A 25,179-nucleotide genomic window follows, 5' to 3' on the forward strand; every position below is an offset into this window, starting at 1 on the left:
GTCTTCAAGGAATGCAATGTCAGGGACTTTTTTGAACCAAGCAAGTTAATGATTGCATGAAATAAAAGAAAACGCCGCGGAATTGTTCTCCTCCTTCACATGCATCCTGAATCATTTTACTAAACAGTCAACCATCCAAGAATCCTCCACTGAGGGCAGCCACATGCTGTCTCACGAGCTCACCAGACAGACAAAAAACCCAACATCCCACTCAACTGTGCAGCCTTACTTCAACTGAGTCAGTGACTCGGTACCTGTCCCCCCAACACCATCCATCCATCCATCCATTTTCTATACCACTCATCTGTTAAGAGTTGCGTGGGGGGCTGGAGCCTATCCCAGCTGACATTGGGCGAGAGGCGGGGTTCACCCTGGACAGGTCACCAGTCGGTCACAGGGCCATCAGGAACAATTAGGGGTTCAGTATCTTGCCCAAGGATACTGCGACATGGTCACCGGGGGAAGTGAGGATTGATCCACCAACACCTCTCATGGTAATTCATGGTATTTTTGGCATGGATCATTTAAAGTAATACAATTAATCCGTCTTCATTTGGTCTGCAAGGATTCTCCCTCAAAGACCAGCTCCACTCCATCGGACAGCTCGATAGTTTTCAGTCCACCTCCCTGTCAAACCACCTACTGTGAGTGGTCAGCTCATTGGAATACGTGCCTGCTTACAGTTAAAGAACAGAGAACCCGTCTGAGATCCTGACCTTTGACCTTTCATAACAAAATCCCTTTGATTGTGTGAGAAAGAACATCAGTAAGCAAAGCAAAGAGCTTTCACATCACCTGAAAGAGAAAATTTTTTTTCTCCTGTTTTCTTAATCACATGGAGGAGATTAATGTTGGACTGCTGCCCTCAATAGCTTCAAAATAAGGGCAACCAATTATGTATCAAGACCTCCCTCTTTTTCATCGGGGCTGCTTTGGTGAGTGGTCAGTTATGTAAGAGCGTTCACAGTTGGTAGACGGTATTGATGTTTCAGTCACACTGAACGGCTCTCAACTGTAAATGAGTTATGAGGGCACATGATTTATGGGTAAACTTTGGCTGCAGTGAAACAGTGCTCAGGCATGCTGCTGACGGGGCAAATACCACCACAAATATTAATAAGGTTGGGCTGGCCTACAGTACATGGCTTGTTGACAATATAATTTGCTTTAAACTATGCTGAGGGTGTTTTTAGGGGCATGTCTGGAAGTCCCTATGGTTTCATCTTATTATTAAGAGAGACAGTATGTGAACCATGAAGTGATACCAAAATATGTAGATTAATAAAATTACAGCCGTCTGTTCTGCAGCTTCAGGAGTATTCTGGTAAATATATCTCTCTGTGATATAAAAGTACAATGACAGCACATGGATGTAATTCTAAAGTAAAGTTTACAGGAATTATTGAGGGTTGGCGCTGGAGGGACGGAGACACCCCCTGGAGCCCAGTGGCCATGAATTGCACCTCATGCTGTGAAAATGAGCTCCTGAATAAAACATGGTGAATAAGGAAGTATTACATTCGAAGTTTATAGGACAAATCCCCTGCAATTCTCATGAATTCCGTAGCTGTAATACATCTAGATCAATGGTGTCAGGAGGCAGGAGCAGGGGACCCTGGTGAATTTCAACAACAGTCAGGCTCAGCTCTGGAGGAGTGAAGGTCAGGCAACAGGGACACAAGCATCTCCCGCTCACCAGTGAGTGAGGGAGCTGCAGCGGCGCAGGAGAGGAAGTCGCTGGAAGCTTTGACTAATGCCAGAGCTGGTGCAGCGGTGCCTCGCTGGTCCACCTGCTGCTTGTCCATTGAGTCAGGGCCCGGAGGCCAAGAGGCAAGGAAACAACCCTGCCTACACCAGTCTGCTCAATTTCAGCCTGATATCTATCACGCTCAGACGATCGATGAAGAGTTCTTCACCAACAGCCAACCATGCCTGTGGGGGATGACCTCCTGATCTCTGTCTGATTTCTTCACCCAGCTCTGATCGAGATCCATACTGCCAGCTTAGCTTGGCTTAGCTTGGCTTAGCTGCCCTCTGGACACAGACCTCTCTCGGCAGGCACAAAGGTCAGTTCCACCGTAGAGTCCATTACTGCTAAAAAGTACACACATTCGTCTCAAGCCTCAGTGGGCCAGGATTAAAGTCAAAATGAATAGAACTGGGCCATAATGGAAAGCCGGATGTTAACAATTACTGGAAGATAGGAGATACAGGCAGGTGCAGACCCTGTCACTCTCAGATTGATCTGTCAGTTTGGATCCAGCCCTTCACATCCACCTGGATTTTTGCCTCACAGTGCAAACCTTTTCACCATAACTGACAGGTTTAGCAGAACAGCGAAGGCTGCCTTGACAGCTTTAATTTAGAGCACCTAGGTTATAAGTCCTTCTGCAGGGAACAGGTCAGGCAAACCAAACAATCGACACCAGTGCCGGGTTTTATGTAAGCAATTTATTGCAGGTCATTTTCTGAGGGTAACAAAGTAAACAAGTCATTTGAACTCTTACAGAAGAGAAAGATGACTGGTAACAATTATTGTCACTATATAATGAGCAAGTGTTGCAGTTGATGGTCTTGCAGCATCAGAGTGTATTCATCGATGGATGCACTCAAACATAGGGAGTCTGTGTGAGTGTATTTTAAAGGCAACAAACCCATCCCACTAACTTTTACCCTTTCAATTACACAGGGATGTCAGATCCTGAGTGACACTGAAATAATTTGCCATTAAACTACAATGGTGCTGTTTGTATAACAGTTCCCTGGTTTCATGAGCGGATTTATACCTTAAACATCGAGTGATGTGAGAGAACTAAAGGACCATAGAAAGCACAGTGGATTAGGGGATCATTCGTCACTGCGTGTAGTCTTAATTAGCTTTACATTTACTATGTGCACATAGTGCCTCAATTAGTGTTTGTACTTCATCATCAGCCATGAAGCTGTTTGAGTTGCTAATGGATTACATGCTTGGGGTCCATCTCTTAGCCCCTTACTGTAAACCAGGACTCATGCAATTAAAAAAAACAAAATGCCATGTTTTACCAATGTTCTAAAAAAGCAGGAACCGCTGGGACTCAACATGAGTGGCTGCCTGAGGTTAACAGACACCTGAAACAAGGTACTCTCAAGAAAAATACAGAACTGCCACTTCTGACAAACAGCGTGCGCGATATTAGCAGAGTACATGCTGCAATTCTGCAGGATTAGTTTGTCTGTAAGTCTAATTTTTTGCTTGATAAATAGCTCTCTAGATTTCACTTGCTTCACAGAGAAGATGTGCATTGTAACGCAGGCAATGGAATCGAAAAGAGCAAAATGAGACATTCATTGGAGGATGTTGATAGATGACTTTATCATGTGAGAGCAGAAGTGGCCAGAGAAGGCTGGGGTGATGATGTATTGTTTAACAATACATTGGAGCGGTATGTGAATACAAACGGCTGCTTTCATTTCTCCTCATCTCTATGCCTGCAAATGCTCGTATGAGTGAGCACAGTTTGGTGTCTGGGCTGGAACAGGAAGACGGATGAATCCAGATATGATGTATGCCCTGTCCTCCTGCACCCTCTCCATCACTGGGCTCCCACAGCATGGGTAATGATGATGAGGGCAGCCTGGACAGGAGCGTATTACTTCACGATGGTAAAAGATAATGGACCAGCCTCCTACTGTGCACAGGAATATGCTCAGACATCCAATTACTGCCTTTAAGATCCATCACAAGATGACCCAAAAAAACACTTAAGTGAAATGGAAGATGCCAACACATGGAGGCGGGGAGGTAATTAATTTGCACTGTTAATATATAATAATGTGTTTGTCTGAGGCAAGCAGAGGAGAGGAGGAGAGTAAAGAGAGAAGAAAAATTAGAATCACTGTATGCCTGTCACAGTAGCCCTGACCTTTGACCTCCAACACTTTTTAAGTTATCCTTGGGTCCCAGTAGATGCTTTTACTAAAGAAATGTCAACAAGACATTCATGAGATATTCATGTAAGGTGACAGTGACCTTCGGCCATCGCAATCATTCCAGTTCATCCTCGACTCCCAGCGGACATTTGTGGCAAATTAGGGGAAATTCCCTCGAGGCGGTTTATATGAGGTGATGGTGACCTTTGACCACCATATCTTTCCAGTTCATCCTTGAGTCCCAGTGGACATTTGAGCCACATTTGAGTAAATTCCCTCAAGGCGTTCCTGAGATATCTCCTGAATGAAAATGGACATAGGGACATATGGACGGATGCATGACCGGAAAATATAAAGCCTCCAGCCCTCAGCTTGCTGAGGTGTAAAGATCTGAGGAAGAAGGTGAAGAGAAGCCAGGACAGACAGGCAGGCACTTTTACACTCCACACTGTAAAATCACAAATACTTTTGAGGACTCTTCATATTCTGCTTTAAACAACTGCTGCATTTGCACAACTCTCGTTTCCACACTTGTGAAATTGGTGACAAGTAGGTGAGGGGTGCTCTCGCCATGCAGGTGGGTCCGTGACAAAACACAGGAGGAGCCCTCTTTAAAGGGGAAGGAAAAAAAGAGAGTTCATCTTTCAAAATAATGTTGCTGCTTTCCCAGAGGTGTCACCCTCGGCCGAGCCCATCGCTTGGCTGGGGGAATGCTATAAAAAGACCTTTTTATTATAATCAATTCCAGGGAAGGCGCAGTAATTTAGAATGTGCAGTAAATTGGAAGAGAACAGGTCTGAGGCCATAAATGTGATCAAATCCAAAGTAAGCTTCCCATTACGAATACTCATTAGCTTTATTATATCACAACCTATAGAGGCACAGTCAGTTATGGATCGGTTTATGAGATTATTTCTGGTCAAAAGACAATTACAGCAGCTTCTCCATTATAATAAAATACAGTGGAGCTTATTAGACTAATTAGTGCTAATCACAGATAAAAGGAGCATCTAGAGCAAAACCACAGAACAGTTGTGTCAACAGATGCCTTCAGCGAGCTCTCTGAAGTCTCCCCTCTCAACTTGATTAAAGTAGATTGGAGAATTTGTTGTTTCTCCCTCTCCATTATCTCTAAAAATGCCACTCGTTTTCCCTCTATAGTCTTTCATCCCTTCTCTTCAAAGCTCTTTTATTCATCTGTAACCTTGATTAACTGTCAACATCACTGCAATTACACACACAAAAACCCCCCCTCCAAAACCTGGCAATGGTTAGGCAAGAGAAACTAACTAGGATCGTTTTTCTGTCAAAGATTACGCAACATTTTTTTATATGACTGACTAACTTTTCGATTACATTTTTTTCCTACATTTTTGATCGCTGACTCAAAAGACTGTAACGTAATGTGACTAATACTGTTGATCTCACTTCAAATCTCAATCTCAAAGAACCTCAGTCTGCTGCTTTGGGAGGATTTCACTCATTCACTCATGTTCAGTTCACTATTCTGGTGTTCAGAGACCCATTTCTACTTTTTGGGGGGGGGGGGGGGGATTTTGGAGCTTAAATGAGTAATCAAACCTGTGGCTTGATTTAGTCCACTAAGCACGTGCTTTTACGCTGTCAAAATACAACATGTGGTAATTCAGTCATTCCACCAGAGCAGCAGCAGCAGGTATCCCGCTACCTTGCCCACAATAAAACACCTTACAGAAGACATTGATTGTGCCATCAGAACCTTGAATAGCTGCCTCCTTTATGCACGGCAGTCCACTGGAAGATCAAGTCACATCACTGCATTACTCCAGCAGCTGATCAGTAGTCCAGTGTCAGTCACGTACAGCATGTTGTATAGAGCTGACGAGATGAACTGTGACTAATTCGAAAACTATTATTTGTCCATACCCCTTTGGTCAGAGAGGAATATACGTAATCATGCCAAGTAACTAGAGGTGCACAGGTGATGAAGTGAAGTAAGTAAATACTGTATATCTTTCACGTTTCTAGGGCCGCCCCCTTCAAGCTAATGCTTTGAATAGAGTTGACTGAGATGCTTCAGGTTGAATAATCAGTAACTCAAACTTGCTGCGAGTTTGGCTGCGTAAAAATTTCTGTCAGTTTGGCAGTTTAAGAATCTTTTAGGAGAAAATGTGGATGTTTAAATCTTTAATCTGCGGTTGATTTAACTTGATAAAGCTTATAATTTGGAGATTTAACATTGCAGCCTTGAGCCATTGGCGCAGCTGGTGAGCTGTACCAGCTCGCAGGTCCTCACACCCCTGGCAACGTTTCATGTTTTGATGGCAGCAGATAAATGCACAGCATCCAAAACTGAGAATCAAAGGTCACCGACCAAAAATCCAGAGATCAGAGTCGAGTATGCACACTTTCATGATAGCTCCCATCGTGAATGTAATAAGACACACCTCCGTCAGGTGCAATCTGAAGGCCTTGCTAGCATGGCTAATGGCCAGGCTATGCTAACTGAGGTCAACACCCACCAACTGCAGGTGAAATTCACTCAAATCACACAGGCAACGTTCCTGATTTTAACTGGCAACTGAGGAGACTATTTATGTCTGACAACAGATACAACATGAACAATGTTATTTGCTCACAAGCCTCGTGAGAAACACCAACTCTCGCTCACACACACACACACACACACACACACACACACACACACACACACACACACACACACACACACACCAAACATCCATTTTGCACATTTGTTTTTAATGATTTTTATGAAAAGCAATACTCCTATTTCACAGCTTGCCTTAATTAGACCATAAAAGAATTTTCTATGCATTTTAAGAGAAGGAAAGAAAAGCAAAATGCTAGGTCAGTCGGAGTTAAGGGTATTGAGGAGACAAGAGGGAGGCGTGAAAGAGAAAGTGAATAGAAAAACTGAAAGAGAGGAAATGAGATGTGAAAGCTTCACATATAGAAAGCCGGTGAAGAGGGAAAAGAGATGAAAATGTGTTGAGAAGAAAAGAGTGAAGAATAGAGGAGAGTTGCTGATGTAAGAGCATAATATCGTGCTTTTAATCTTTTTTTATATTAAATATATGATCAGATATCCTCTTTTTTGTATTGTTTTTCAATCAGTGGATGACATTTCCAGGGATAAATGAGCTGTAGGTCTACATCAGAGAGAATGAGAGAGGTTGAAAGGAGAACAGAGTGACCAGCAGTAGATCACGTAGGATGATTAAATATGCCCACGCGACTCCGCTATTCTCCAGTGAGATCGAATATAATTTGAGTAAATGTTCTTCTGTTGGTCCAATAATCAATTCAGATTATTGAGGACCACATGAACTTGGCAATGATGGGGGTCTTTGATTTGCAATTAAAACAGCCCAGATTATTATGGGATGGATTCCAATGTAGCAGATGTGTCAGCTAAACATTCATGCATCGATCATTACCTCTGCCAAGGAGGGAATGTGATCACCACCGTTCGTCTGGTAGTGGGGTAACTCAAAAAGTTGGGTTTGGATTGTAATTATTTTCTGTCAGATGATAGGCTCTAAAAGACAGGCAGTAATCATGTTTGTCATTTTTTGGATCGATTGTCACTGAATTCAAACCCCGTCACCTCATGGATTAAGACATATTTAAACTGTTTTCTTGAATATGCCTCCAATTAGTAGATATCTATCTGTCTACAATCTAATCAAGGTCTGTAATCTTTCTGTATATGAACTAGAAATCCAAATGGATTCCTTGTACATGTTTGTGATGTAACGTGATAAAACTGAAAAACTGAAATCTGTTCGTGGGGAAGTTTTTTGGGATAAATTTGGTGTCAGTCTGAGGAGTCTTGCTGTGCTGAAAGCCTCCTGATTGTTTCTCACTACTTGGTGCAGCTTGATTGCCTAATCACCATCGGATGCGTCACGAGTGCGTGGCCTAAATACGCTTGTCTGTGTCATTGATCCAGAAGACGCCCAGAGGGCCGCAACATCGTCTGCATAAAAGGAAATTATTAAGCCAGAGTGTGTGACACTTTTTTACCCTTGATCTATTTTTTTGGCCTGTTTTTTCCTTTTTTTCCTCCACAGTTGTCCCATTCCCCCTCCAAAGCTACTGCCCCGGTGTAGCTGCTCAGTGGCAGCAGATCTGACTGCAGTGGTGCAATTGAGAGTTGCTCTCGGTAGGTTTCCCTGACTAAATAAAGGTTTTAAAAAAAAAAAAAACGACAACAATGAAAAACAGACAACTGCACTACATGGGTGCCCTCACTATTATGTTTTTCACAGATTTTAAGGCATTCTATCATCACAACTGGCTTGGAAAATAGCTCATAAATGCTGAAAAAAATATCAGGTTGATATGCCCTCGCGTCACCCTCACGTTGGGTTAAACTCAGAATGTTTGAAACAGCCCTGGCCCAACTCAGAACCTGAACCACTAAACTTTAAGATCATCACAAAGAAATTTGCTGTGCAATTTGAACCTCTGAGTAGTGAGCACGTGAACTACAATCAGTCCTTCCATTCTTTTCTCTCTTATTTGTACTTGGATGAAGTCTGGACCCCTCCAGGTGCAACATCCTCTCAAAACATGAACCTTGCTATCACCAGGCATCTGATTATCGTACAGTATACACACTGTCCGCTCACATTTCACACACCAAGTCTCTCCAGCATCGCCGCCTTCACTCTATTAGAGTGACTCCGGTTCTGTGTGTAGAGGTTTGTTTTCTATTCGAATTACTGGGTTTGTTCTCACTTCAGTGGAGGGAAGGAGGTGGGACATGGTGTGTGTGTGTGTGTGTGTGTGTGTGTGTGTGTGTGTGTGTGTGTGTGTGTGAGTGGGGGGGGGGGTTGATGACACTGCTCTTACATTACCTAACTTCCTCCGTTCTATCAGCAAGGAGTGTAGCAGAGGGGAGGGAGAGGAACTTATCTGTGGGCCTTTCATGCCACAGTGAACCCAAGTAATCTAATTCAGCCTTCCTTTTTCTCGCTTGTGTGCCTTTCTCATATTGGTGCATGCAGATTGCAGGAGCCGTATGTCCTTGTGTGTATAGTGTGTGTGAGGGGAGGGAGTGAAGGGGACAGCCGGAGACTGACAGAGTTTATGAGCTCTGAATGTGTCTGCATGTATAAGTATTTGTGGTTTGTGTTAAGTACTGAAGATTAGCAATGTGGTGCAGGTTGTGAGGTTTTCTGTGTGGGAGGTGGTTAAGAAAAAATAAAATGACATCAAATTGTCCCATTCAAAAGCCTTTCAATGGATTTTAAATGGCTGAAAATGTTTGAAACGTCAAAGGTACACCTGGATCAGAGAAACAGAACTTGATCCCTTTCAGTACACACACTCTCTGACATGATAGCGACTGCTTCACTGCATCGCTGACAAGCCATCTGAGCTGAAAAGCATTTTCAAGGTAAGAACATGAGCCTTACTGTACGCATGAAACGCCATTCATCTCGATCTCCTGTGAGACCGCTGCCTAAATTATCCTGCCCTTAATTGATTTAGCCAAGTTTAGCAAATTATTTGCAGTATCAGGTTAATTGAGATGGAGTTTTGCCACTGTGATAAAAGTTATATGATTTATAGAGAGCCGCAAAATGAGCAGAATAATCAGGCTGAAAAAGCAGAGAACTGATTGATGACTGTGTATTTGGAAGCTTGGAGGGCTGCGCACTCATTCGCAGAGTTCATTTTAAAAACAATAGTGGGATTAGTGCCTCTTATATGGTCATACACAAAAGTCAAATGAAATCAGTGAAATAACGTCTTCATATAAAGGCGTGGCCTTTTTGTGGTAGATTCTATTTACCATCTTGAGCTGAGCCTTTGCTCCATAATCATGCAAATCATCTCTACAGTTTTTGCCAGTGGAAGGAGTGGGTGCGAACTATATATTCCTCGAGCAAGGCAAGCTGGCTGTTGATAGATCAGTGACATAAAAAGGAAGTGAGAGAGGGAACTCGAACAATACTGCAGCATTAAACACATAGCTTCAATTATCCTGAGAATGGATCAGATGCACCGCATTCTCCTGCATCCAGGAAAAGCCACCCACGGGCATCTATCATCTACACAGCTACAGGCAATGCTTGGAGAGGAGCACTGACACAGCAGTCAGGTCTGTAACACCCAGATCACAAGCACCAAAATAGAAATGAATGCAATCTTTGTTTTATTAATCAGCACTGATGGGACATTTCTTTCTCTTAACACAAGTGATGCCACTCACTAGACCATTCTTGCTCTGAAGCTGTGCTCTCCTGGTCAAATGAAACAAGTTGCAGAGGTATGAAAAGCTTTCCATGTGACGTTCTGTGGGGACGCTTTACCGCCTTCTTGCTGGTAGAGACTCCTGCTCCAGGCCTACCCTCAGGTCACAGCCGGCCCCCAGACCCCATCTGAGACCCGCTGGGAGCGACAGATGTTCTCCACCTGGGTTGTCTCTAATCACACTCTGTGGGCCCAGACCTTCATTCCCGCTCAGCCTTTTCTATCTCCCACATTTAATGTTTGTGTGGCATAATAGGGGCAATTTCCTGCTGAATTGCAAGCACAGACATCATGATGGTTCACTTCATGTGCATAACGCCACACCACAGCCACACACGCATCTTTGATGTGGAGGTTCTTACGAATAGTGTGCAGCAGGGATGACATAGTTTTTAGGTAAACCTGGAAGTTGGTGTCAGTGTGGTTTCCCTCCACCAAAAGCCAGGGGGATCTTCATTCTGGTTTTTGGATCATTGCAGGAAATACAGTCTGTGGCAAATATAAACTAGTGAGATTTTTATGGCTGGTGTCAGACAATAACCCTCACAAATGATCACCACTTTTATGATTTCTGAAGTGTAAATTCAATCATCAGAAGTACACAGTTGCAATGAAAGAGCTACCCAGCAGACGCATGACTTGAATATCACCACTTGTAGCTTCGCGCTTCCTCCAGGTTTCAGGACTTCCTGTGCCCCTCTATAGCAAACTTTGTAATTCGGAAATAAACCACAGCGTGACAGCAATAAAAATCTTCAGAACACCAATTAAACCAGACACCTAGAATCTCCATGTTGAACCAAACTGAAAAAGCTGGCAAATGTAATGCAGCTAAAGGTAAAGCTAGTGAGAGAGTCTCCTGCTGTTTTCACTGATTTCAGAAAAATAGGTCACAATCACTATATTTCATTTCAGAAGAATGTTTGGAAACTAATATTTTAATTACTATAATATAGAATATTTTCTGTAAATAAACCTAATCTGTCATTTCATATCAATCTGTTGACCCCATTTCCTTCCATCCAGCATGTTACTGATACTGATCTTCATATGGGTTTTGTGTGAATGTGTGCAATCCTCAGCACTTTATTGGGAGACTTGTTTCAGTGAGGGTGAGAGAGAGTTGTAACATTTTTCCATAAAAAGTGTTCTTGGAAAGAAAGAAAAAAATCAGTTTTGGCAGTTCAGACTTTTAAAAAGACGAAAATTCCGAATAAGTCAAGGGAATCTGTTTATCTCGAATTGTCTTCTTTCATAGTCATACACAGGATGTAAAAGCAAATATGTTGTGAGCTACTGTACTTCAGAATTACAGAGTCATGATTAAAGATGGCGTTTCCAAGGTTAGTTATTTATGTAGCAACAGAAAGGATTTAAACTCTGAATTATGACAGCGTGGTGTCCTACAGTATCAGGATGCCCAATGTCTCACTCAGAGGAAACATTGTGCATCAAGTGTGTGTGTGTGTGTGTGTGTGTGTGTGTGTGTGTGTGTGTGTGTGTGTGTGTGTGTGTGTGTGTGTGTGCGTGTTAGGGGCATCACTCACCATAGCCAGTGGCACGATGCCTGCGAGGTCCTCTTGCGCCAGTCGGATCTCGGTCTCTACCTCTTGTGTGGTGGCACGACTGGCTGGGTACTCCACCTGCCAGGCCATCCAGCGGCTGCCCAGCAGCTCTGGGAAGCTTTCCATTTTCAGGTCCACCTGGAGCACCCGCTGAACTCCCATCTCAGCCCTGCCAGAGAGCAGAAAAATTGGGGTTTGTGGAGACGAGAACACATGTGTACAAGACAAAAAGAAAAAGTGTGTGTTAATGTGGGCCCATGGAACCCCTCAGCTCTAATGATGACAAACGGTAAAGGCTGATAAATGTGTCTGAGGCTGGAATCTATGACATTTTACCAACTGAGATTCTTTGAAATGTCAAGTCCCTTTGTGTTTGACTCTTTGGCCAACCCTTTGCTTCATGGGATAATATCACCTTGCTTTTTCTCTTTCCCCGTCACACTTTACTGTAGGTGATGTGCACTGTAAATAGGAGCTATTTCTCACCACTGCTCCACAGCAGTTCAAAGGAATGCTTCGCCTCGCTAGACTGTTGATAGTTGGGCCTGTCACCGCTGCCCTTGTACGCCACAGCAGAGTGTAAATATACAGGATGCTTCGGTGCAATCTACGACAGGCCTGAATTAAGCCAGACAAATGGAGAGTGTTGATAATAAAATTTCCCATGGTGCTATAAGTCTCTGGTGCTCAGTGTTTAAATATAGCCTGCAGGCAGGAAAGGTCAGCTTTACACAGGAACTGTAGAAGATAGGAAATGGCACACGATCTGTTAGCCATGTCTTGCGTGTCAAATGGCAGGACTCGAGGCCAGTACATTTCATGCATGAACTCTGTGGTGCCCAGGCACACAACAGCATCTTGTAATTTGAGCATGGTGAGGGAAAGAGAAAAAAGAGTGATGTGGACTCTGAATATATGCTGTTGTTTTTTATGTGTACAGAACCTGTTGGAAATACTGCAGAACACACAACTGATGTGGAAACATTAAATGGTTCGGACATACATATGTGGTAAATCTTAGGAAGATAAAAGTGCAAATGGGCTTTCTTAAGTTCCTAAATTATGAATAGGAGACTAAAACAGGAAAATGATAAATAATAGAGAATGTTTTCTTCTCATACATTCACATAGGTCTGACACTATTTTCAAATCATATTATTCTGAATTATTTCAAGAGAATGAAAGATTCCTTTAAGCAGCAGAGCACAACAACATTCCAGCAGAGGTGTGTGTAAATTATTAAGACGACAAGCAAATAAGTTGTGTCACATTTCATATCAGCGTACCGGTTGGAGTACGCCAGCCGTTCAACATCATGGACTTACATAACTGCTCCATAATGCTGTGAAAGTGACGGATGCTAATCTCTGCTCACAGACCGGTAAAAGCCAGGAGATTTGTCAGGGACAACCAAGTTAACAGATGATGCATCGAATGTCCAGAAATAAACCTTTGAGCACTGCACAGCCACTCAGAGTCACACAAGACCTGTGTCAGCCATCCAGCCCAAATGGCCTACTTTCTACAGCACAAGCAGACTTTGACTGCAGAGAGGTTGCTGTGCTAAACATCATACGCTCCAGGCAGCCAGCGACGAGACAGAGGAGAAGAATAGAACTGGCTCGGCAGCAGAGCGGTTTGATTGTGCTCCACGCACAAGTACAGGAGCTAAACTCACACCTTCAAAATGTTTAAAAGCCTCCAGAAAAAAAAGAGAGAGGATTATTGATATTAGCCCCCCCCCCCCATTAGAAATGTGAATTATTTCCCTCATTCCATGATCCAATTGGAAGGGTTTGATAGCAGCTGCAGAAGCAATGAAAGAATTTTACGAGGTTTTCATATTTCTTCCTACAATAAAAGTGCCAAGAAAATATTGAGGTTATGAGAATGTACAATATAAGGTGAAACAATTATTATAAACCACTGGTCTAATACAAAAATCGAATAATCTCACTAATTTTAAACTAATTTTGAAATTCAGATATATTGCAAATTAAAGCTTTATTTTTTGGACAGAAATAGACATCGGTTAGTGAGGACAGTGAAGGAGAAATAGAAAATAGATAAGTAGAATGAAGATGTGGCCCTTTTTACTTCAATTCTTGACAGGAAATAAAAACAGAATGGCTCCAGTTAAGAAGTTGTAGCTTGAATCGGTGAACATGGTATATTTATTGCATTTTTTTTATATTGACTCCTAAAAAGCAAAGCTGTTGGTAGTATATCTAACTAGCCAATAAGTTTGAAAGCAGACAGCAAAGAGAGGAACAGGAAAGATTTAACTGAGTCTGGCAGCTCTTGATTTTTGATGTACTTGACCCTCATTTACGCACGTCACAAAAATAGAACCTGACAGAAACATTGTTGTCGGGGATGAATGTGATATTCACCAAAGACACGGCAGCATCCTGAGCTGACCTCCTCTCTCCAAGTTTGCAGATCACGTGGCTCGCTGGAGGAAACTGCTCATATCTCTGTCACTTCCAGCATGGGCTCTAATTCAATTAGCAACAAAAGGGCCGATGGATGCATGCCGCACAGCTGACCTCAGCCTGATAATTATCTGTAAACTAGCGGCAGTTGACTAAATCTGGAGCCAGACAGATGAGCAGAGGGCAGCCACAGGCGTTAGACGGGCTCTTTAGATAACAGACCCCAAAGTTGGGGGCCTCCTGGCCCTGGAGACCACACTGGAGAGGAAATCTGACTTGACAACTTGTTGGAGATGGTTGAGAGGATGCTGCTTAGGCACATTCACAACGCCCAACAACACACAGTCAAGCATAAGTAAGTACTTAATGTGTAATAACTGTTGTTGTTTTGGAGCCTTCACGTATCTAACGGAGGCACATTTTGAAGGTAGCATGGTTACATGGCTGGTAATGAGTGCAGCATCATCTCTGGTGCTAGAACTGGAAGCCACAGCTTCATACCGCATGTCACAAAGAAAGCCTCAGAGATTTTTCTGTCTCTGTTGATCCTTTACACCACAGACTGCAGTCACTAAAATAACAACAATTATGTGTAATGGTTGTTTATTTCAGCATGAGAGAGGAGGACAATTTATAACCAACAGCTTTTGTTCAAAATAGGAGTATGAACAGACAGAGGGGCTCCATGCAACCTTCATGTCACATCTGACTCATAATGATGCTGAAAATAACAATTCATTTCACTTAACATATCAATTGAGATACGATATTTCCTTTTCCAGGGAGTCCTGGTGAAACGTCCTGGTAAAATTATAAAAATATATATATGAATTACATGTGACACAGCTGCTGGAGACAGCTCCTTACTTACTGTATAGGTAACAATACAACGGAATAGTGCACAAGATCAATCCAGGCATATTGATCGATTCAAGATTTTGTTAAAAATCAATACCTTAGAATCTACCACAGGAAGTTAGCAAGTGCAGTCAAAAACTGTAGAGCTCTAGTTGAGAGTATAGAGTGTTAAAATTCATCAGTGTCTGTGAAACAGTTCTTGAGTTGCAGTTTGGATATGAATAGCCAGCGGCGTCAGTGTGGGTGCAGACCCAAATATGTAATATTGTGTAGTTAATGTAATGTAATCACACAAGCTGTTAGGGGACGCTCCCATCCCCTCTATCCACCCCATATGAATCACAATGTAAAATGATGTTGAGGTGCATTGTAGATGCAGTACTTTGGAGCCATAGCAACAAAGAGTGAAGATTAAAAAAAACAACAACAAAAAAAACTACTTTTTGCAAAAAAAAAGCTACTTTTGCAAAAATTAAAACTTGAGCCAATGTTTAAAGTGAAATACATTGACAAGCTGTCCACTTGAGGGACTAGAATGGAGAATCTATTTGTGGTAAGTGCTCTTAATAATTAATCTATTAAAAAAAATAATTGCACATAAATTTTTCTGTCAAGTGACCTTTTAAAATAAATGTTTCAGCTCTGCTTTGCAAATGTTAAACGGCTAAATGACCCAGTGCCTGCAGGTGGCTTTCAGGATTTTTCTCAGCATTTTCAAATCATGTCCAACCGGCCTGCCAACAATTTCTTACCTCTATTGTTCAGCTTTTGTGGTCACTCATTACATCTGGTCATAAAAAGGTCCACTTAGAGGTGATTTAGCTCTTTCTTATCTTGAAAGTCAGGCATTCATTGAATTTAGAAGACAAAAGGTTGAAGAAAAATGCATTTAAAATGTCAAAATGAATAAACAGACACGGGACAGAGATATTGGAAAAATTCACTTCTAGCAGATTTCTCCAGAGAAAGACCTATAATTGAAATAGCTTCTTTTGTCCTATGATCAGTCTGGCTATGTCACGGTGACACTCCCTGTTTAATCTGCCCTGATGAGAGGAGATCCATCAAGACAGAGAGCTTTTGTTAGATAAATGAATTAAGACTTCCAGGTCCTTTTTTTTTTTTTCGTCATCTTTAAGATGAGACATGGCATTATTGGGATAGTTGAACAGAATAACATGGGTCCACATGTGGCTTAACATTTGAAGCTCTTTCATTCTGCGTATGTTTTATGTAAACGATAGTAAAAAAAAATGAGGAGTGCAGACGACCGAGGGTTATGACAAACCTCAGCAGAGCAGCACGAACCACAAGTGATTCACTAAAACAACGGCTGCTGAATGCAGAATGGCATATGAAGATGCATAATGCAAGCCGGCGGGACATGAGGAGGAACTGTCCACGACAGCCTTAGGCATCATTTGTGTGTGTGTGTGTGTGTGTGTGTGTGTGTGTGTGTGTGTGTGTGTGTGTGTGTGGCAGGGCCTTGCACGAACCCTAAACTACTTGTGGAGGAAAAAAATAATCAAATTTGTGGCTTCACTGGTGCTTGAAACTCTGCTGTTCACATGCTCTGTCACCTGGAACAGCAATAAACCAGACCGCGCAATGAAGCCACAGTTATGTATGTTATGTGCATGCACTGAATACACTGAACACCAAACTGCATTCCCATAAATGAAGGAAATTACAACAATTAATGTAACCGAAAAACAAAAGCAGCTACTTTACTCCACCCTCTCTGCTGGAGAAGAGGCTGCTCAGCCCTGCAGCTGTGGAAGTCTTGTGGAACTGTTGCAAATTGGAGTTGTGTTAACCACAGTGAGAGGTATGAATAATAATTGACTGGAATTAATTTGTACATTTCTTACATTGTTAAATGATAAAACCGTGCTGGCTAGCCAACCTACAAATGTTTAACAGCCCTTTCACTGACATTTCTTTGTGCATGTTTGAGAAGTAGGAATGTTTCGAGGAATGATTTTAAGATTATTTGGTTCAAAACGTTACACTTTTCTCAGCACTAACAGCTATGCTACTGTTATCAAGCTAATTTTAATTGCTGTTAAGAGGCTACTAGACGGCTTGCTCTATGACGTTGCACAGAAAGAATATTAGCCTCCAAGCGGCGATTAAAAGGGGATTTGGTGAGAAAAAACTATGGAGGTTAATTGTGTAATTATTATGCAATCAAACGAAACAGTTTTGAGAGCAAAACATTCCAAAATGCAATCAAAAAATAGATTTGAGAGCAAAACTTTGTATACTGCAATCTTTACTTTTCAAATTGAAAGTCAAATGAATTTGCGATGATCTTAAAGTGTTGTTTGCAAATCAGTAGGTTTTGTTTGCAAGTCCAAAACCTTAGTTTGAAAATCTAAACCACAAAATGAAGAAGTCGATATCGGGGTGACAGCTTGATAGCAGCTACAGGGGAAGCCCCTGCTCGTCACGGGAAGAGAAGACAGACATTGGAGGATTAATGACATCATTGCTGTGGATGAACAGGTTTACAGATACAGCGTATTTTGCTCACCACTGGATACCGGCTTTACTCATTGAGTTTGGTCAAGTTGGAAAGATAGTCATGAGTTAAAACTTCTAGGATTAATAAACAAAAAAAACACAGTAACAAGGAAAATGACCTTCAACCTAATTTTCATCCAAACCGGCCGTCCTCCGTCCTGGATGGAGTACACTTGTCCCCACGCGTCGCTGGCTGCGGGATCGGAGTGCAGGGACCGTCTACAAAGTACCACACTGAAAATAAATACTAAAAACACATTGAAGTAACTCCACCTCGACAGCCTAGTAACACCAAAATATCTCCACTCATCTATAATCTCCTCCAGGCTATATAGTTTGGAAAAATATTAGCAGTTTAGAACATTATGCACACAATTCTATTTCATGATTGGAATTTTCAAAGTTTTGCCCTGAAAACCATTTTTTTGATTGCAGTGTGGAAAGTTTTGCCTTCAAACCTGTTTTTATTGCATAATGAGGAAAAAATCCTCAGCCTTTGGGGAAGCAAACCTTTTTGATTGGCAAACACGTAATGCTGAACTGCAAAGAAAGGCTTTTAATTTGCAGGTAAAACGTTATTATTTGTAAAAGTGTGTTGAAATAACCACATATTCATTTGCAAGCATTTAAAAAAAAAATTGCAGAGTGAAATATTTCGTGTAAGGATCTATCTTGTGCTGGTAATTTTGAAAATTTTGCTCTCAAACCTGTTTACTTTTGTTTACATCATAAAGACACAAATCAACCCTCATAATAAACGACGCCACTTTCCAAAATGGCGGCTGGAAAACGTTCCAGTGCCAGAGGCCAACTTATAATACCTCTCACACATGACCACAAACTACATTATTAATTATTAGACATTGCTAGAACCAACCAACACAACACAAAACCAGGTCACCGAAGTCAAAGACTTGGAAGTCACCTGTGTTCACTTTGCTCACTTTTTTTAATGGCAAACTTAGCGGGGCGGTTTCACTCAGAGACCATTCAGCTAGGATTTTGACATAATGTCAGATTGTTATGCAAATGAAGGGCAAATGAACAGAAGGACTCAGAAATGGCAGTTTATTGAAGAGCTGACATTAATATAATGCAAAATATGCACTTCTAACAATGATTCACGAAAAAAATGGCCTGGTGCACCCAACGCTGTCTGTAAACCCGTCCATACGCTGTTGGGACCGATCCTTTCTGCATCCCCTTATTGCATATTCAGTATCGACCAGTCTTTGTATAAATCACATACATTTGCTTAAATAAGCATATTGTGGAAAAGAATTTTCAGAGTTTATTGTGACAAAAATATAGACCATGACATGATACTGTCACCCTCAGTCTGCTGCCGCTCCCTTTGTGCTTGTGAAGGATCGGTAGACAACACAGAGATTATAAATATTCATCAAGCCAGTGATATTCATGTAAAGATACAAACTCCATCCTTATTGTCGATATCAAAGACTCGATTATGCCACATTTGGAAATCCTTAAATGTGTCATTGTATCGGCCGACCACTGTGCATAGTACTGTAAGTATAAGTAAGCTTGTTCCCGAAAAATGACATCATCCATAGAAACGGGGTCAAATTCTCCAAATTCTCTTAATTCCCTAGAAAAAGTTGCTGTCAGCAGCTTTGTCAAAAGGTTTTAAGAGGAAACTCTCAGCGAGTTTTAACTTTACTGAGGAGAACCCTGGTCAGATAAATGCTCTGTGGATAAAGACCCTCCCTGATTCTGTAGCTGCTAAATGCTTCATTGGCCTGTAGCCTGACTTTATACTGAGTTTTATTCAGTCTTAATTTACTTTATCATATATTTCTTGTTCATGTTGTGTAGTTGAACATAGTCACCCCAATAAATACTCTTATTAATAATCTGATCACAATCATGAAGAGTTTATCATTGTTGGATAGACGGTTGATGTCCGGTTGAGTTTTTCCTCCCTAAAATAAACTGCTGCTGCTGATTAAAACAACAGCAAATATATGAAATATATATACATATATATATATATATATATATATATATATATATATATATATATATAAAAATTATGAATAATGCAGGACTCCACACGGAAGCTCAGACCTCGCTGGCTCCCACGTAACTTTCAAACCTAAATGTCATTCAAGAAGTTACATTTATGCCCGATGCTAAAGTGGTGAGAGAAAAACAAAGTGACACATAACAACAGCTGTAAAACATTTAAAGGGAATTTATTATTCAATTCTTAAAACAGTTACAAGATCAGGACTTGGTGTATTATCTGCCTCTAAGCCAGCAGTGGAGTCAGGTGATGAAGGGGAGGGGTTTCAGACAACCAATATCTGGCTCAGCACCGCCAGGGGAAAAGCTAGGGGACCAGGTCTTCATGGTGGTGCATCTTCCTGATGGTTTTCTGGATGGTTACCACCAGGATGGAGCAGGAGAAGGTGGCCAGGTGGTCCATCCTCAAAGAGTCCTGGAGACCCCGTCCTCAAGGGCCTTTGTGACCCCAACAAAAGCCTTGCTAAGCTTCTCCTTCTTTGCTCCCAACTCCGTGTGTGTACATGATTGTGGTCTCACCAGGCTGAGCAGAGGCATGGCTTCTTCCTCAAACTCCCACAGGCTTCACTCAGAAAGGGAAACACTCCTCGTTACTCTGCTTCATTACAGGCAGACGTGTGTGTGACATGAGGAGAGTTTGAGTTTTGGGGGTGGGCTGTGTGTGTGTGTGTGTGTGTGTGTGTGTGTGTGTGTGTGTGTGTGTGTGTGTGTGTGTCTGGTAACTGTCCTTTGCCTCAGGGACTCCTTACTCTTGTGAGTGATGGGCTCCAGCAGGTCTTCAGCTGGAAGGTAGGTGAGCCAGGATCTGGCTCTTCTGCTGCAGCAGCAGGACTTCCCTCAGCAGAGTGATCCACCAACACAGAGCAGATGCGTCACACAGCTGATAGGAGCTGACACGACGGTTTATAGCGCCGTGAGTGCCGATTGGTGGAAGCTTGTACCTGGACCTTGAAACTGCTCTGGTGCCATCAGATCAGCAGAGCAGTTCATAGATGCTGGTACCAAACAAGACCTGAGGAGGAAATGACATCACGTCAACGTAGTTTTCTACGGACACGCCCAGATGGCATTTGCACATGCATTTCCTCTGATTATGAAAATATTTGACATGAGTAGTGATGTAATTACTTAACTCTCAAAATGACTAAACTTACCCGGCAACTGTCTCATTTCCTTCAAAAATAATTTGACAAAATGAGTCAGACAGGACATGAATCTTCATGTTGTCATGTTTTACTGTTTTTCTTAACAAAAATACAGCTGCGCTTCAAATAAAATCCTGATAAATGAGAACATCTCTGCTAACTGCCAACAAACAGTCACTGAGGACACGTCTTCATTTCTCCGAGATTTAGACGTTTGTACCAACGGGATATCAGTGACCACTACTTTCTTTATAGATGATATAATACTTACATGATGTAAGTTAGCATAGCTTTGGAGGTTCTTTACATTTGAAACAGCACTCTCCCTCTATACACGACAAACGTGTGCATGTCAGCAACTCTGTGCTGACTGATTCTCTTCATACCGACAAATTGAAAGCTTCGTTGATAAAATGTAACTTTTTTCTGAAATACATCTGCAAATACTAAGTCTAACTTAAGTAAACACAAACACTTACCCGGACAGGCTTGGGCACTCAAGCGCTCCTCTCAATAAAATCTTCTTGTCCATTGTTTCCAAACCGAACTATCAACTGTCAAACACAACAGCCAGCGTCCCTCCGATGAGCAGAAAGTGTTAGTGGAGGAGAAGAGTCAGTGTGTCCACTTTTATACACTCTGTACATAACACTACATTACTCTGAAACCCCGCCCACTGACCAGCCAGCAATGATATCACGGAGAACCAAACTAAGACTCAAACTGATACAAAACAAAATTTCTGCAGGGATGTTTTTCATGATTGGGTCGGACTTCATTTAGAGCCGCCGTTCATGGGAAGTGGTGGAAGATCCGATCCAGGCTCAGCTCGAAAACACCACGACGCCTGACAACACTGATGGCTGCATGTGTCTGGCAGTGGCATTGATGCAACAACAGCGCGCAGGACCAGTAAGACACAACGAACACACGCTGGACCTCATGCTTTCGAGACGGCTCTGCACACCTGTTGTGTAAATGTGCCGGAGACGACAATTTTGAGAAAACTAATAATTTCAAAAAACATCCACAGAACTGTAAGAAAGGCAGAGAAATAAATGAACGTACCGGAAAAATATTGTAGTGTTAAAATATTTATCTAACTAATGTTATAGGGTCTAAATGTTCGTAATGTTTACGTTTGTGCGCGTTGGTTGGAAAATGCTTGCAGATCTCAGAGTCAACAGCATGAACACTTTGATATCAAGTGTCATCTGTGTGTTGCCACCTACAGAGGTGTAGATGTTGCATCTTTCATTTCTTCCAACAGAACTAAGATATTTTAGTTTGATTTCTTTGAACAGAACCAAGAGAGAAGCCTACAGCAACTAAGAGCCTGTTTGCCATGCTGGCCATCTTCACCTTCTAGCTTTGGTTGTCAACAAAAGCATTTTCAGCCATCCTGCCTCCTTTGCATGTACTGACATCACAAAGACAAACCACATGCAACGCATGAAAAAATAACCAAGGAACAAAGAGCCTCCGTCTGTCATTGGAGCCGATTCTACCTCATTGACAATCTTGTAAATTAAACGCGAAGACTTACTGTTCACATAAGAAACTGGTGTATGAATGTGTGACAATCAACTCAACAGAAATGTTTTCCAAAAAACCAACCAGTAACGTGGGTACCCAGCTGCGCCAAGTCAGGCTGCTACTGGAAGGATGTGCTGAGCAAGGACACCCCGGCAAAATACTCTGGAGTTTCTTTTGATTACGAGGCCATACGAGGACACCTTTTTTGATCTGCTGACATATCAGCACTTCAACATCAGCTTCTGCGATATCAGCGAACACAGTTTTATTGCCTCCAGAGAGGAACTGCGGCAGGAATGCTAGAAATAGCAAACGGCATTATTGACCACAAACAAGACCTCAATATCCGATCAAAAAAAGACTGGTCGTCTATTAAGACATTTACTGGTAAGGGGCCATTTTTGCTCAGCAGGAGCAGGCTGTAAGCCGCCCTGATGTTTAAAACTGTGTTTGTCACCATGCAGTGTCCTTACTTATTATTTCCTTACTTTATTCAAAAATGTGCACTTCATTCAACATAACAGCAACCCTGCTGTTTGGGCTGTTAGGCTATGGCTCAGACTGTTGAGTCTCTCCGATGTGAGATGGTGTTTAGTGTTACAACTGTCTAATCCAATGATCCTCAATTGGCGAGCCCCTGGGCCAGTCAGCACGTCAAGGCAGGGTGGCCTTAGGGACGTTCAGGAGGTTTCCCCGAATGGCCGGTCTGGCTGGCACATTTACAAAATAATTTGTTTGTAACCTCAAATGTCGGGGTTTATATTGCACCCTGCCCTTGCGGCTGCAGCATATACAGACAGGTACATTGACAATCCACTCGCGACCGCACTTGCGCTTTACTTGCACCCCCATCCCCCAGGAAGCGATATACTGGCTGGGACTTTTTTAACTTTCACTTTTGCTTTTGGAGCAGTTTTTTTTAAAAGATTGAATCAGTTTGTTAAACCAAAAGGGACATTTGGTTTGATTTTAGTGTCTATGTTCGTTTGGAATTCCTGAGATGATTCACTATTGGACAGAAATACGTTTTTCCTTCTTCCTTGTGTTTCTTTGTGTTTATATTTAAAAAGAAAAGTCTTCTTGACCCCCTCCTGACGTATTTGTTTTGGATTCATGGCAGGGGTCATGTTTGTTTTTATTCAATAATTTATTTCAATTTATGTCAAAGTGGAAATGACATTTTATTTTAGTTCTTTTTTTTTTAATGAAATGGGCATTTTGATATTACAGAATTATCACATGTGGCCTGACCAATCTCAATAAATGGACCTTCGACTCATTGAAAAAATTCTTTGTAGCCCTTTAGCATTTGTATTTGAGCACCCCTGGTCTAATAGATGGCTTTGAGACCTAAATGTGCGCAGAGGGATTCTCCAGCTGGCTGGGTAGGTGTTTGTCCACGTGCACATAACGTAAAGCATATAACTCGGGTGAACTGATGTCATATTTTCATATTGTTCAGGCTATAAGGTCTTTGTGACAAAGTTATTGCACCCTGTCACTCATGCAAGATGCAGTTTTCTGAATGCCACTTGTACTGAGACGCATGTTTGTACGTCCGAAGCACAAGAGTGTGCTTACACAATCATCACGGAGCACAGCCATCTCTTTCCAGGGCTTAAAATCTGTGTGCAAATGAGAATATTTCTGTATTCTCATGTAGATTTGTTAGTCACATACAGGTTATGGGTCTAATGAACAACTTTTTGTAAAATTGTGGTTCTTCATGTGTAATTACACAATTTTTGTCCAGCTGCTGTTATTTTTCTACATAGCAGCTAACGATATTAGCATGGTGATACCCAGGATTTTACAAATACTGGCATTTTCAAGAATACGTGTTGTAATATTGTATTATTATTGAGACAGAATTTAGTAATTTTGTATATCTAGAGCCAGAGTAGAGAGCCAGAGTCAAGAAAAGTCAAACTTTACATGCAATGTAAGACAGCGGGAACACAGACAGTGAAAGTCTATTATAATCTATGTCTTTCTACTCAAATACATCATGTTACTGAAGGTATACAAGTGGAGATGGAGGATCGAGAAGCAGCAGAACCAAAAAAAGTGTAGAGTTGAGGGGGAGTGTGGAGGTGGAAAAGCACCCTCAGACACTTATTCTCAAAGGACCTTTTCAATTCAGCCGTTCCAGAATAGAAAGAGAGATTGTGACAGAAGGAGAAAAAGGTGTAAACTTCGCCTGAAACACTGTCAAATAAAGGGGAGACAGGAATGAGAATAATAGTGATGCCATGTCAGTGTGGTGCAGCTGCCTCCGTGGCTTCAGAGCTTCGTGGTTATGCAGAGATATATTGAATGTGGCCACAAGAGGCTTGGAGCGAGATGGAAGAGGGAGATTTGTACGAGAACACAGGCAATTTAGGAAAAGCTGAGAACATTTACATCATCCAAAGTGAATCACAGAGGAAGAAATCAACAAATAAAAGCAAACAAAAAGCGAGAACAATCCAAGCAAAAACAATAAAAACAGTAAAAATGGTTAAGTAGTCAGAAAGACATCCAAGAAAATACAGTAAATTGATCAACAAGCACAAGATAAAAAAGAAGTGTCATCAGCAAATGGGAAATTACTTACAGCATCTACTATTCTATCTGTTTCCAACTTTCCCCTTCCTCATCCCCCTCTAGTTTGAAGCCTTATTCGGGCCTGAGCCTGAGGGTACTTCAGGCGAAGACCCTATTATGTTTGTTTTGTTTTATTTTTTCAGATGTTGTTGAAATGACCATGTCCAGCGTAAAGGTAAATGGCGACTGTCAAAGCTATTTTGATGATGGGTATGGTTTTATAAACATGGTTTGAGTAACGTTATTGCGTCACACTCAGTGACAGGAGTTGTTCAACACAGCAGGGTTACAGCCAGAAACAGGTTG

At 41.8% G+C, this 25,179-nt stretch overlaps 1 protein-coding gene across 2 annotated transcripts in view; it reads right to left on the minus strand.

The window, feature by feature from the left end:
• LOC147260632 (transmembrane protein 132C) overlaps window positions 1-25,179 on the minus strand; it is a 153,902-nt gene that overhangs the window by 28,566 nt on the left and 100,157 nt on the right. For both annotated transcript variants that reach the window (XM_086207316.1, XM_086207317.1), the window contains one exon: window positions 11,724-11,910. In XM_086207316.1, coding sequence (XP_086063442.1) covers window positions 11,724-11,910 — 187 coding nt within the window. The remainder of the gene's footprint in view (window positions 1-11,723; window positions 11,911-25,179) is intronic.

The sequence above is a fragment of the Aulostomus chinensis genome, chromosome 6 (assembly GCF_037954235.1).
Source record: "Aulostomus chinensis isolate RoL2024-O1b breed Wild chromosome 6, RoL_Achi_v1.0, whole genome shotgun sequence".
Taxonomy (NCBI): Eukaryota; Metazoa; Chordata; class Actinopteri; order Syngnathiformes; family Aulostomidae; genus Aulostomus; species Aulostomus chinensis.